The sequence below is a fragment of the Theropithecus gelada genome, chromosome 4, assembly GCF_003255815.1.
Source record: "Theropithecus gelada isolate Dixy chromosome 4, Tgel_1.0, whole genome shotgun sequence".
NCBI lineage: Eukaryota > Metazoa > Chordata > Mammalia > Primates > Cercopithecidae > Theropithecus > Theropithecus gelada.
The window spans coordinates 123,401,629-123,416,495 of NC_037671.1; the positions used below are offsets into that span (position 1 = coordinate 123,401,629).

At 53.5% G+C, this 14,867-nt stretch overlaps 1 protein-coding gene across 2 annotated transcripts; it reads left to right on the forward strand.

The window, feature by feature from the left end:
• Positions 1 to 1,872: 1,872 nt before the first annotated feature.
• On the forward strand, positions 1,873 to 12,253 carry DACT2 (dishevelled binding antagonist of beta catenin 2). 2 transcript variants are annotated; one of them, XM_025383798.1, is made up of 4 exons: positions 1,873 to 2,233; positions 7,999 to 8,131; positions 8,840 to 9,118; positions 10,062 to 12,253. In XM_025383798.1, exons 1-4 carry the CDS (start codon positions 1,988 to 1,990, stop codon positions 11,723 to 11,725), a joined length of 2,322 nt encoding a protein of 773 aa, XP_025239583.1. In that variant the 5' UTR covers positions 1,873 to 1,987; the 3' UTR covers positions 11,726 to 12,253. The 2 variants fall into 2 exon arrangements, with proteins under 2 accessions (XP_025239583.1, XP_025239584.1); XM_025383799.1 differs by lacking the exon at positions 7,999 to 8,131 and having other exon boundaries at positions 1,873 to 1,967; positions 8,964 to 9,118.
• The last annotated feature ends 2,614 nt before the right edge of the window (positions 12,254 to 14,867 follow it).

Below are 14,867 nucleotides of genomic sequence, written 5' to 3' on the forward strand. Positions count from 1 at the left end.
AACTGAGAAACCAGAAACTGATTTCTGGATCAACTGATTTTCAACAAGTGTCCCAAGACAATTCAATAGGGAAAGAATTGTCGTTTCAACAAATGGTACTGGGACAACTGGGTATCTAAATGTAAAAGAAGGGGCCCCTACCTCACACCATATACAGAAATTAATGCAAAATAGAACAAAGGCTTAAATGTAAGTGCTAAGACTACAGCAAAATCTTAGAAATCATAGCTGTAAACTTTGTTTTTGGATTAGACAATGGTTTGTTAGGACATCCAAAGCATAAGCAACAACAAAGTAGATAAACCGGACTTCATCAAAATTATAAACATTTTTTGTTGCAAGGGACACTATCAAGAACAAGAAAAAAACTCACAACATGGAAAAATTATTTGCCAATCTTGTATTTCATAAGGGAAGTGCAAATCACGTCTGATAAGGGAATTGTATATTGAATACTCACATCTCAATAACGAAAACACAACCTAAATTTTAAAATGGGCCAAGGATCTGAATAGACAGTTCTCCAAAGGAAATATACAACAAGCACATGAAAAGATGCTCAACGTCCTTAACCATTAGGGAAACACAAATCAAAACCACAGGGAGATACCACTTCACATCTGCTGGACTAAAGACAGAGGTTGGTGTGCACACGGAGAAAATGGAACCCTCATACCCCACTGGCTGGTGGGATTCCACTTGGGAAGCAGTCTGGCAGTTCCTCACAAGGTTAAGCACAGTAGTCACCTACGATCCAGCCATTCCACTCTTAGGTACAATGAAAACATATTGCCACACAAGAACTCATACAGGAATGTCCTTGCAGCATTATTCGTGATCGCTAAAAAATGGAACAACTCACATGTCATCAACAGATGAATGGATAAACAAAATTTGGCACTGCCATGCAGTGGAATATTATTTAGACACACAAAGGAATAAAGTTCTGATGCAATCTGCAGCACAGACGCACCTTGAAAACACCTACCGAAAGGAGCCCCCACAGAGACCACCTGGCGGGTGACTCCATTTCCATGAACTGCCAGAAACCGCAGGGTGGTGGTTCTATGTGTGGGGGTGCGGGAGAGGGAATGGGGGTAGCTACCGATGAGAACAGGGTTTCTTTTGAGGGTAGTGAACACAACTTCGTTAATATACTAAAAAACTGTGGAACTGTACACCTTAAATAATGTGAGTTTTATGGTATGTGAACTGCATCTTAAGCTATTATTTTAAAAATTTAAAAAGCAAGCTGAGCAGCCTGGCCAACATGGTGAAACTCCGTCTGTGCTGAAAATACAAAAATTAGCCGAGTATAGTCGTGCCTGCCTGTAGTCCCATCTACTTGGGAGGGTGAAGCAGAAGAATCGCTTGAACCCGGGAGGTGGAGGTTGCAGTGAGATGAGATCCGGCCACTGCACTCCAGCCTGGGCGACAGAGCAAGACCCTGTCTCAAAAAAAAAAAAAAAAAAAAAAAAAAAGCAAGCAACGTGCGGTTTCCAAACTGCAAGGTTTTGAAATCTCTACTGCGATTGTAATGGTAACATGGTCCTTGCAATGTGATAATGTCCCAATAATTTATCTTTATAAACATTTTAAAACCTTAACAAGTCCTTTCTCCGCCTTTGTTCCACTTGCGCCTCCTTGCCCCTCTCCCCCGGGCTCCTCCTCCCGGCTGGCCCTCCCCGCTGAAGTCACGGACGCGCTCAGCTGGCCCCGTGGTGTGGGTGCGCCCGCCCTGCCCGCAGTCGGCGAGGGACCCTGGGGGGTCTGCGGGGCGGGCCCAGGGGCAGCCGCGGTGACCTCGGGGCGCGTGCAGACCCCGCCCTCAGCGACCGGCCGCAGATTCCAGCCCACCTTGGCGACCTGTGGAGCCAGGGGCGGAGAGAGGAGGCGCAGGAGGACCCGCGACACAGCTCGGGATCCGCGCGCGCTGGGCCTCCGGCGCAGCTCGTGGGGTTCGGGAGGCCGGGACACTGCCCGGGAGATGTGGACGCCGGGCGGACCCCCGGGGCCCGCGAGCTGGGACCGCCGTAGGTTGGGCGCGAGGTTGCGCGCGGCGTTCGCGGGGCTGCAGGAGCTCCAGGGGCTGCGCGCCACGCAGCAGGAGCGGGTACGGGGCGCCCTGGCCCTGCAGCCCCCGCCCGCGCCCGCCGCGCCCTGCGGTCCCCACGGTCCCCACGGCCCCGAGCAGCAGCTGGAGGCGGCGCTGGCCGCGCTGCAGGAACAGCTGGTAAGGACCGGGCGCCGGGACTCGGGGCTGCGGGGTTTGCGGGCCACAGGCGCTGCTCCCTCCCGGTGCCGGCCGAGACTGTGTGTTAGCGGGAGGGGGGCGTCTGATGGATGGAGGGGACGTCCTTTGGGATTTGATTGGAATGCAGTTGGGTCTCCAAGGAGGGGGACGCGGAGGCCCCGCGCGCAGGTGCCTAGAGGTGAAGCGCACAGATGAGGACCCTGAAAACTGCCCGGGGCTGCAGCCCGCGCTCCACCCTGCGTGGATGTGCGCCCACCCACGCCAGGATCCCGAAACTGGCAGATTTGGGGGAGACACCCTGTTGGTTAGTTACAGCATTGTTCTGACCTATGGGTACTGACCGACTTTCCCCGGGCGGAGGTGGGCTCGGGATCCTGGCATCACTTCCCGGGGTACCGGGTCCCCCCTGCTGTCTTGGGTTAGGGGCAACAGTGTCCGCGTGGTAAAGCGCACCCCGACTTGTCCTCAGGAATGTGCTGACGTTTCTTACAGGTCGCGTCGCTGTAATAAAGTATTGGGGGAAAGCATGTCGCTGACAAAGGCCTCTTCAACTTTAAAATGTGACCTGACCTGTAAGAAGAGGCGTGTCCTCTGATCCAGAGGAAAGACTCTTTGAGTTCCTTGCCACCGGCCCTCTTCAGCACTACCTGGGCGCTCTGAACCCCTCCTTTCACACAATGAAAGAAACTCCAGTCATTACCCCTCTGCTTATTATGTTATTGTATGATTTTGTAAAATTTACTGGAAACAACGCACAAGAGTTTTCATAGTTGCTGTATTTTCTTAAAGACAAACTAAAAAGGCTAGAGAAAGATATCTGTTTACTCGTGTTACCTCTATTACACTAAGTGAAATTTCTTTTACATTAGAAATTTAAGTCTGTCCTGTTAAAAGTTGCTGCCTCTGAACGTTGCCCACGTGAAGCTGTGGCATGACCGTCAGCCTAGCTGGCTCAGCCAGGTTGTTAAAGTAGCAAACCCTTCAGGATTAAAGAATCCCAGTGTGTGGGATGCCTCCCAGGATCCCGGTTATCTCCTGACCTTGTGGAAGACGGAGGTGGCAGACTGTGTGGGATTAACCTGGGCTCCCAACTCTGCCCCTGATGCCTCCTGTGAGGAAAGTAGCTGGTGTAGAGACTTTGTTTACTCACCCAGTGACCAAATCCTGACCGTGTGTTTAGGTCATTTGTGTGTTTGCACCCAGACACAATCTGAGCTTCTGCGTGACCTCAGCTCAGCACGCGACAGCCACAGATGTGTTAGACGCATGTGATGGGAAGGGGGTGCTGCTGAGATGCTGGCTTCAACTGTTCCGTCGAGGGGGTGAGAGTGCAGGTGATGATTAACTTGGCTTAAGAAATATACAAATCAAACTTGCAAGTCCTCAGCCTCTAATTACAAGTAGCCTTTTGGAAGAGAAGATCAAACAGGTTTTTTGTTTATTTTATTATTATTTTTTTAATGTGGGGACCAGAAGGAACATGCAGACTTTGTCTTGAAACTTTGTTCTCGGGATGGATTATGTGATCAAAAGAGAAGAATAATTGAATTTGTGTGACATCAGCCCAGGGCTTAACACTTTTACATTTTTCTTACAGGGAAAAACATTAGGAGTGATAGCAGTTCTATAGTGTTGAATACAATGAAAAGCCTTGCTTGCTGGAGCAGTTACACACTCCAGCAACTCCCACCTAACTCAGGGTCCCCTCCGCCCACCCTGGTGCTCACCTGGCCGTTGGTCATCATTCAGGTGTGAAGGCAGGAAGAACATTTATCAGGCCCTGAGCAGCTTTAGCCTACAGGAATTCTCAGGTGAGAATGATTGTTGGCATTTCCAGGGATTTAAACAGTCAGGAAAATAGCAGCACTCATCACTTCACGGCTTATCGCAATGTGCTGCACCTTTTTAATTGCTGTGTCACAAAGGAGAGTGCAGTAGGCGGTGCTTAGTAGGATTCTGTTGAATAAATAAATGAGTGGCTTTTATTGCTGCAACAAAAGGGAAAATGATTTCAGAATTTGGGATCTTCCTGTTCTGAGTTTCTAAGCTGATGAGATCCCCATGCCCTCCGACCCAAGTGGGTTTGCTGCTGCGTGGCCAATCCAGAGAGGGTTCACTCTGCGTCCTCATGTATGTTTGTGAGGAAGGTTGTCGTTCCCAAGAAGTGCCGGCCATTCCCATATTCATAAGGGTTGGGTTCCCCAACAAGCCGTAGATAGAGAGACTGCATCCGCTTCCTGGAACTCGAAGCCCACGTGTAGACCAAAAACCCCATCCTTCACCAGTGGGTACTGTCTCCACAAGGGGAAAGATGCAGAAGAGCTCTGGGAGTCGGCAATGAAATCTTATCCGGAAGAATTTCCCCATCTTGACATTGCTGGTCGTGACTTGTTCTAAAAGTGGCAGCTTGCAACGATTCCTTTTCCCTGGCAGCTTCCCACATTCCATGCTGCAGGAGCAAGCTGTACGTCTGATTCTGCAGCATAAACTTGATGCCCGGCATTTTCCTTGGGCCGACTGTGCTTGCTTTGCGAACACACAGGGGAACCAAGGGAGGCAGGGTGAGAACTTGCTCAAGGCCACGCATGAGGGCCAGCCATCCCCAGAAACCTGCAAGGCTTCGGTAGTGCTTTTAAATCCATGAGTCCAGTCTGTGAACCGGGGACCCCTTTGCTGTTGATTGACAGGCCTCTTTTAAACTTAGGTAATAGCATTTACCTCTCTCCAGAATGGAGGGCATAGCCTTGGAATTCAGGGATAGAAAGGAGGTGTTTCAGATCCCATCTCCGTATCCTGAACAGTAAGGCCTTTTTCATGCTGATCCTCCGCATGTGCCCTAGAGGTGTGGCGGTGGCTGGACTATTGACTTGCACACGGAAAAGGCACAGCACGTGGAAATCAGGTCATTCTCTTGCAGTGCATAAAGAATGCATTTCAAAGAAAGGGATTAGCCTTTTTTTTTTTTTTTAACAGCACCCCCTGGAATAGAAGTCCTCAAACTTTTTGTTGTCATAAGGAACTTTTGTGGTCCCTGGGAAGCTTGTTAAAATGCAGGTTTCCAGGCTTACCCGGTAGGGTCTCAGGAAATGAGTGGGGCCTGGAGCCTGGGGTCTGCAGGTATGCCCAGCTGATCCCACTGCCTGGAGAGGCTTGGTATGAGCGCGTTTATACCAGGCCCTCCTGCCCCTTCCCCAGGCCCAGGGGTTTGGCACAGATGCCCCCAGAGCACACTTTGGCCACGGTTGCCTGGAGTTAGCCTGAACGCTTGCAGAGGGCCGCCTGGAGTTAGCCTGAATGCTTGCAGAGGGAAGTAGAGCACGGAGGCCACCCAGGGCTCGCTTGCTGCTGTGGAGTGAGTCAGTCCAATCGTGGACATGCGTGGAGATCACGCTCTGGGGCTGGCCTTGCAGTGGACTCTCCTCCTTCCTGGCCGCATATATTTTGTGACTGTGAGCACAAAGTCTAACCCTAAGAAAGAGTTAATGTAAAGCACAGTCATACAAACCCCAAGTTAGGGACAGCAGTCGGGGTTAGGGACAGTGGTCAGGGTTACAGGCAGGGAGTAAATCCTGAATGGTGGAGTCCTGCAGACGCAGAGGGGACCTGAGGACGTAATAAATAACCTGTGAGTGCCTGAGAGCTCTGTGCGTCCTGCAGCCCCTAGACCATTAATCAGAAACCAGCAACTGAAGGCCTGGCTGGCCAAACATTAATCACAAAGCAATTAACCCAGCACAGACATGGGGGCGGGAAGGGGGCTGGAGGAGGAGGACAAAGCTGGCTGGGGTGCAGGAGAGTGTGATTTGGAAGAGGAAAAGGCACATAGATCCTTTCAAACGTTGAGGTGTGGCCTCACCAAGGAACTTGATTTTCTGTCGGTACCTTGGGTTTTGTTTTACGACAGGAAAAAGAAAAATCATGGGCTATGAGAATCCACGCGGCCCCTTTGTTTGGATCCAGGCTTCCTCTTTGCATAACTGGTGTGGGAGAGCCCGCCTGTGTGTGCTGCGCAGGCTTGGTTGGTGGTGCTGTTCACTTGGATAGCGGTTTAGCTGTGTGAAAATGTGCAGGGTCAGAAACCAGTATGTTTACATGAAGCTGGGTGATGCTGGAAGCATAACGTTTTGATTAAATTCAGGATTGGTTTTTGCCGTGTTCACATTCACAGATAATATTATGGCTTCAGATTCTGTCACTGTGCAAACTTTGGAGGTTGTTGGGAGGCCCCGGAGCTGGGTCCTGGAGGAGGAGTTCTGCTCCTGGCACAGAAGCTGTGCGCTGGGTCGAGCCGGGCCTCCGTCCCCTCATCCATGCTGATAGTGGGCACTTGCGTTTGGAAAATCGGAGAAGTCTTTCTCTCATCAGAACAGGAAAGCATTGCAACCTGCCTCTGTCTTGTAATGATTTCTCATATTGTGGAAATTACTGAAGTGATTCCCTGAGGCCCAGGTTATGGGACTCAGGGGAACTGCTCCTTTCCCACGTAAAATTTGAAATAGAATTAATCATTTTCTTAAGAGAACCAACCACATAATTACATTCATTAATTATTTGCCTTAATCTTGATTGTTCATCAAAACAAGAAATGTTTTAGAATTGAAAGAAAAACACACACACATGCTCATAATAAGCTTTTTAGAGTTGGGGAAGCTGAGGCCGGGAGAAGGCGCAGCCTCTCAGGGCAGGGCTGTGATGGAAACTTCTAAATACACAGTCCCTTGGCCAGGCACATGCCTGTAATCCCAGCACCTTGGGAGGCCAAGGCAGGTAGACCACTTAAGCCTAGGAGTTGGAGACCAGCCTGGGCAACATGGCAAGACCCCATCTCTACAAAAAATACATAATTAGCAGGGCATGTTGGTGCATGCCTGTAGTCCCAGAGACTTGGGAGGCTAAGGAGGGAGGATCACCTGAGCCTGGGGAGGTCGATGCTGCAGTGAGCGGTGCGGTGATCGCACCACTGCACTCCAGCCTGGGCAACAGCACAAGACCCTGTCTCCAAAACAAAACAAAACAAAAGATCCTGAAGGCTGATTTTCACACTGCATTTATTCCAGGTAAAGCTGACAGTTTCCATGTTTTGCGGAGAACCTTCTCCCCTGGTAGCTCTGCCAAAGCCTGTAACAGTTCAAAATGTTACTTCTTCTATCAGGGAAGGGGAAGGGACTTATTAGTGAAGGAGGAGCTTTTCTTTCTTTCCAAGGGACTTTCTTACCTTCTTGAAAAGTCAAAAGGTTTGTGCTCTGCAGGCACCAGGAGCCCAGAGGCGGCCGAGTAAAAGGACGCCACCGCACCCAGGCACAAGATGCGCAAAGCATTACCACAGGAGGGTAAACCCTTATGCAGGCTGAAAAACGCAGCCAAATAGACGGTGCAGGTTGTTCCTGTCTGCCAAAAGGAGGTGTTGCTTTTGATCCTGATTTCAATCTCATAAGCTGTAGTATACTGTATCCTTATAAAGAAATGTAATTTGGAAAGTGCGGATAAGTGAAGCAGCCTGAACTGGAGAAAACCTGTGTGCGTGTGTGTGGGGGGGGAATGGGTCAGTAGACCTTTCTTTTTCTGACGGTGGAGCAAGGAAATGGCTTCAGAATGAGCAGGGGCAGCAGCCAGATTTAGAAGATGTGTTTCGTGTGGACTCTGGGAGTTCAAATTACATTCACAATGCATGGTTCACCCCTTTGAGCCTTAAGTTTTGGTTTCCGTTGGTACAATAGTTCCCTTTCTCTTCTTTCCCTTCTCAGTCCCGGCTGAGACAGCAGGACATCGGCCTGAAGACCCACCTGGACCAGCTGGACCTGCAGATCAGCAAGCTGCAGCTGGATGTGGGCACAGCCTCTGGGGAGGCCCTGGACAGCGACAGCAGGCCCAGCTCAGGTACTAGGGTGCCCTGACCTCCTGGACACAGGGGCAGGCATGCAGCCCAGGCAGAGGTGAAGCCTGTCCCGCCAGTCCCTCTCGGGCTGAAATTCCGTTCCACTGCTCTCCCGGTGTCCGTGCAGGGAGGCGGCCGCTTCATCAGGCTGATCTGAAAGTTAGGAGGCAACACCGAAGCCTTTCTCAGGGCATATATATTAATTGGCTACCTCGCTCTTATTTTTTTAATTTGCAAAAATCACACTGTGGTCTAAGTGACATTGTTGGACTCAGGAGGCCTGGGGCTGAAGCACCTCCCCAGCTTGGTCTCCTTCTCAACTTGGCAGGCGCCAGGGAAGAGAGAGGGACAGGGGCCAGGGGCCTGTCCTAAACAGGCTGAAATCCAGAGGAAGAGGCCACCCCTTAGGCAGGCATCGACCACCCAGGACTAAAGGGACCACTTGCCAGGAAAAGGGAGGGCCAGTGCTGCCGAGCGGGGGTGGAGCGGACTCTCATCAACTCACTGACAGCCCCCGAGAAGAATCCTGAGCATCTTCACCTGAGCCACACTCTCCCAGGCCGGCCGTGTGGACGACGGCCCACAGCCTCTGGTAGCCTCAGCTCAGGGGTTCCCCTGGGCCCCCCTGTGCCGTGACAAGCTCAGGAGCAAAGGGGTCCCTGGGCTCTTCTGCATGGGAGTCACTGACCTGCCTTGTCTGCTGTGTCCAGGCTTTTACGAGATGAGCGACGGTGGATCCTGCTCCCTGTCCACGTCCTGTGCCTCTGTCTGCAGTGACCACATCTCTCCCTCGCTGGGCAGTTTGTTGCCTGTGGCCCAGGCCCCCAAGGCCAGGCCCAGCATGGGGGACTGGAGGCCCCGGTCGGTTGATGAGACTACTGTGCCAGCGTGGAGACCCCAGGCTACCGAGGGGGGCACCAGACCCCGGGGCAGCATGGAGAATGCAGGCCAGCCGTGGGGCACATTCTGGCCCAGGCCGGTGTCTACAGGTAAGAAACCGCCAGGGAAGGTGGGGGTCTCATCTCAGGCACAGGGGATGACGGAGTGCAGTCCCCAGCTGTTGAGGGCAGAGCCAGGGACCCCACATGGGCGCGCCCCCAGGCTCTAACGGATGCTGGAAGGCCTCCGTGGGCCCTGTGGTGGTTTGGATGGAGGCAGGAATCAAACGTGGCCATGTGCATCACCACTGGCTCTTCTAACACACAGCACTTTTCCCTATATTTAAAATGGACATCAGCAAGCTTAAAAACAATCCTTCAAAAACCCTAGATCCACTGGTGTTTGGAGGGAGAGCGGGGTTGAAGGCGCTGGTGGGGAGAAAACAGGGCTCATGCCTGGATCCCACCCCCTGGCCCGGGAGGGGCTGTAGTTGTCTTCAGACTGTCTCCAAAGGCACAGATGTCATTTTTGGCCTTGTTTGATTTCTAATACAAGGCCTGGTTTAGTAACAACCATTTGGTCTTTTCTTACTGAGAAGCCCCGTGGTTTCCTCCAGGGCATCTGCAGGGACTAGCTTCATGCCCCTGGCCTCCCTCTGGGCTCCATCCACCGCTGCGGGGCCTCTTCAGCCTCCAAGCCTTCAGGGAAATGAGGGCGCTGAACTGAGGACTCTTACTCCCTATGCGTTCTCCTTCAAGGGGAAGGATGAGAATGAGCTGAGGGGGCTGTGCCGCAGGCGCAAACAGGGCCCCGCACCCTGTGTCTAGACGCAGACGGGGCCCTGTGCCCTCTGTCTAGATGCAGATGGGGCCCCGCCATGCCTAGATGCGGACCCCGGTGACTGGAGTCGCCGTCTCCCGTGGGACCCAGGAGTTCCTCCAAGCAGTGAATGAGCAGCGCTTCCTTCCTGGCTGCATTTCATGCATGAAGTGAAATCAACAGCACACGAAATCCTCTCCGTGTCACGTGTTTGTTCATTTTTCTCGTTCCTAGGTGATCTTGACAGAGCCCTGCTGGCAGACACGGGGCCCCAGAAAGCCAGCGCCGATGCTGAGCTCCTCGGGCTCCTCTGCCAGGGGGTGGACATCCCGCTGCACATGCCAGACCCCAAGTATCGGCAAGACCTGGTGTCCCAGGGCGGCAGGGAGATGTACCCGTACCCCAGCCCCCTGCACGCTGTGGCTCTGCAGAGCCCCCTGTTTGCCCTGGCTAAGGAAACCCCACAGAGCGGTGGTCCCTCGTTCCCCAGGGAGACCTCCCTAGGCCCCGCAGGTCTGAACACCATCCAGACTGGGCCGGTCCTCGAGGCTGGTCCGGCCAGAGCCAGAGCCTATATCGACAGGCTGCTGCATCTGTGGGGCCGGGAGACCCCAGCAAAGGGTAGCGGGGGAGAACAGGGACCTCTAAGGCATGCAGCGTCCCCATCCCCACAGAGGCAGGGTGGCTGGAGTACAGATGGTGGAGGGCGACTATTGGTCTTCGCCCCAGGGAGGGAGGATGAAGGAGGGCCAGCTCAGAGCAGAGGTGCCGGCAGGGGCCCCCAGCAGCAGGGATCCATGCCTCTTGAGGGTCCCCAGCACCCTGGCAACCTTCCAGAGGAGGGCTCCAAGCCCTCGAACAGCTGTGTCCTCAGGGAGACCATGGCGTGGCCCTCTCCCAGCTTGAAGGCCCAGCAGACACCCCCAGCTCAGGGCTGTGGACGAGGCAACGTCATATCCCCATCCAGGATGCTGGACAACAGCCCCTCACCGGCCTCTGGGCACTTTGCCCACCCGTCCTTTGCTGCCAGTCTGAAAATGGGTCCCCCCAAGAGCAAGGCCGAAAAAATCAAGAGAAGGCCCACGGACAAGGTGCTGAGGTTTGCAAGGCAGCCGCCGCTTCTACTGGAGAGGCCTGAGGGAGCCCATACAGCCCCCCAGCCGTCCCTGGAGTGGGACCCGGCCCACTGGTCCCCAGGGAGGGGTGGGCTCCCGCGGAGGCCGGCCCTGGCCTGGGAGGCACCCGGGCGCTCCTGTTCCGAGTCTACCCTCTACCCCATGCCTGTCCTCGTCCCCGTGGCGGGGGCCCCGCAGGAGGGCCACCGGACCTCAGCCCAAGCCCTGTTCCCCTTTGAGGCAGCACTGCTCACCTCGGTGGCCAGGAGGAAGCATCGCCGCTGGCAGTCCACCATGGAGATCTCAGCCCGGGCCCGCCTGGCCAGCTGTCCCGAGTCTAACCTGGGGCCCCCCAGGCCCGTGGCCAGAAGAGCAGGTGGCCCACAGGCCCGGGGCCGGCCCTTGCTGGTCCGCCAGGACGCCCAGACCAGGAGCAACTCAGAGCCCTCCAAGCACTCGGCCGAGTGTGACCCGAGGTTCCCCTCAGTCATCCCGGAGAGCAGCGAGGGGGAGTCCAGTGACCATACCACCAATCGATTCGGAGATCATGAATCCAGCAGCAGCGACGAGGAGGGCGGCGCCCAGAGCAGGGACTGTGACCTGGCACTGGGCTATGTGGCAGCCGGGCACACGGAGCTGACCTGGACCCAGGAGGTTCCGGTCAGCTCGGGGCCACTCCTGTCCCCCGTGCCCAAGCTGTGCCGTATTAAGGCCTCCAAGGCCCTGAAGAAGAAGATCCGTAGGTTCCAGCCGACGGCCCTGAAGGTCATGACCATGGTGTGAGGCGCAGTGACTGCATCAGGAGAAGCCTGCTGCACACCGGAGCCCTTTTCCCGCAGCGTCCTGTGCATGTCTGGGTTTCAGTGTCATCTCGCCAAGCCGCTTTATCTTCCGAGGCCACCATTGAACAGGAGTCCCCTCCTGTTACATGCTCTGCCCATGGAGTACGCCGTGAGTCCCCGCCCCAGCAAAGACTTCCATGCAGAGCTCTGGTTTCAGATGCCAGCAGCCTCCCCGGCCGACCTAGCGTCTCTTTTCAATGTCTGTCCAGGATACTGCTTCCCGGAAGGCATCTTGTTTTTTACCTTGTCATCCTCCCATGGCCTTCCCCTGCCCTCACTCCTCTCTGGCCTGGGACGCGTTTCCCAATCCTTTGACCATTCCTCCCCAAGGGCATTTTAAAGAGGCGGTTGCAGGACTCCATGCTGGAAATTGAATTGGAGTTTAAACTCCACGTTACGCTGTCAGCGTACACGGACACCCAAATTATGCCATGATCTCAAATAAAAGGAACTTTTTTTTCCCTCTTAACTTCCTCCTCCCTGTTTCCTTGGGTGGCACATGGTAGGGGCACCATCATCTTCATGCCTGCCCATCACAGGGCACACACCAGCTTTGGGTGGGGAGGGCACCTTATGAGTGAGTAGAGACTAAACTCTGGTTTTAGTATAAAAAGTAGGGCATAGGCTGGGCGCAGTGGCTCATGCCTGTAATCCCAGCACTTTGGGAGTCTAAGGCGGGCGGATCATAAGGTCAGAAGATCAAGACCATCCTGGCCAACATGGTGAAACCCCCATCTCTACTAAAAATACAAAAAACAGAAATAAAAAAAATTAGCTGGGTTTGCTGGCACGCACCTGTAATCCCACCTACTCAGGAGGCTGAGGCAGGAGAATCACTTGAACCTGTGAGGTGGAGATTGCAGTGTGAGGAGATTGCGCCACTGCACTCCAGCCTGGGTGACAAGAGCGAAACTCCATCTCAAAAAAAAAAAAAAAAAAAAAAAGTAGGGCATAAAAGTGTTTTTTTTTTTTTTTTTTTTTTGGTGTTTACTTTTCCAAACGGAATTTTCCTCAACTCTTCAAGAAGAAAGATAGCAGTGCTTTCAGGTAAGCTGCCTGGTGAGGGTCACAGTATTTTCACATCAGAAAGCAGCTTTCTCCTGAAAGATAAGAATTTGACATGAAGGTGGAGAAGGCCATTGAAGCCCCCCATGGACATCCTGGGCCCCTTAGGGCAGATGCAGCTGGGCAGGATCGTTGGAAGGAAGCCAGTCAGAAAACCAGGAAGACGGGAGTAGATTTGGAAGGAGGCGTGAAATATTCCTGGAACAAGGAGTTGGTTTTAGATGCCTATAGGGAACTTCACGTCTAGAACAAAGTGGAGGTGAGGGGGAGGCTGCTGCTGAGCTCCTTGACAGTGAAGACAGTGGGGGCAGGGTCTGTTCTCTGTGCAAAACGTAAGAAAGTGCAAGCATTTCCAGGGGCCAGAGCAGACAGATTCAAACACCCATTGAGTTCGTCTGTGTGCAGTTTCACCTGCCCTTCCTGAAATCTGCTTCGGAACAGAAGGCCAGAATCTTCCTCAAGCTTTCTAAAAACCTGCATTGAAATTTCAAAGGATGATTCAAACCCACTCACGGATGGGGGTTTTACTGTAAAAGTTAATTCACAGGGTATTTTATAAAAATGGCAACATTTTTAGAATGAAGCGTGGGTTCTCCAGGACCACTGAGCGGGTGAGGTTGTGACGACTGCCCCGTAGCCTGAGTCCCTGTCCTCACTCAGGACTGTGGGCCCAGCCTCAGTCCACGCGTTTTTTTGTAGCTGACCATGCTGAAGACGTGGCTAGGAAGTTCATTAAGTCATACATTCTGGTCATTCACTGGGGCTTTCCGCAGGAGCTCTGAGTGCACTATCCAGAAAGAGCAAACTTCCTTTTCATCCGCTATGGTGACCTAGCTTGTATCACAGCTCTTGGTTGCTCAGACTCCACGTTGCAAGCTACGATGACAGGGAAGCAGCCCAGAAGGGGAGTGAGTGCAGTGGGTCTGGGCTTCTCAGGGTTTTCTGACAGTGCCTGTCTTTTTTAGAAAGCTGGGCGTGGTTTCCTAACCATTCAGATTCCAACGTGCAGCCTGAGGGGTGCATTCCAGCCGGAGGGGTGCATTCCAGCCGAGGGAATCCAAATCCCGGCCTGCTCCACACAGCCCTGCAAGCTGACCAGGAGAACCAAGCAGACTCCAGACAAAATGCAGCCGTCACATCGGGGGCGGGAAGGGTCCTCAGTAATCTGACAGTCCAAATCAATCAATCAATAGTTCTCTTTCCCTTCTCTATCCATCCTCTCTTTCTCAATAATGTGCTCTCTGGCTCTTACTTTCTCTCTCTCTCCCTCTCTCAAGCTCTCTCTCTCTCTCTCTCTCTCCCCCTTTTTAACTGTGGAGGCTCAAACATGCATTTCAGTTTGCCCCAGGCCCAAGGCCTTGCCCCGGGCATTTCAGTTTGCCCCAGGCCCAAGGGCTCTTCTACTCTCCAGTAGGTTTGGAGTCAATAAGTAGAATTCTCACAGATTCCATGGGAGTCCTCGGAGGGTCCCCCAGCCCTCCTGCCCCGTCTGCCCAGCACCCCGACTCCTTGGCTCTGCTCAGTGCTCTGCAGGACCAGGCAGCCCAGGACGTGAGGACTGCTCTGGCTCCAGTTCCCATCCCGCCTGGCCCTGGTCAAAGCCTGGCTGAGTTAGCTTCCCCCTTTCATCGAATGAAGGTGATCGCTCCTCAGGGTTTGGAAGGAGGCGTAAGCTGGCAGTTTGAAAAGGGACCCACGTCTGTCTGTGCTCCCCAAAGTAGGGACGAGGGGTGAGTCGGCCCAGGTTGTGGCCTCCCTGTAGTGTGCAGAGTTGGTGAGGCTCCCTGACCCCTCTGCAAACATCGCCCAGGCACCACCAGGAAGACCGAGCAGACGCCACATGCAGGCCTAGGGCAGATAGCAGCCTGAGGAAAAGCTTTAAAACACAGAGCTAACCATTAGAACGCCAGTCCTAAGAAGCCCGTTTTTTGAGAGGGTTGACAACAGGGTGCTGCTGGGTGTGGCAGAGTCTTAAGCACCGTGAATTCAGAGAACAGGGATTTGCAAGAAGTCTGGGT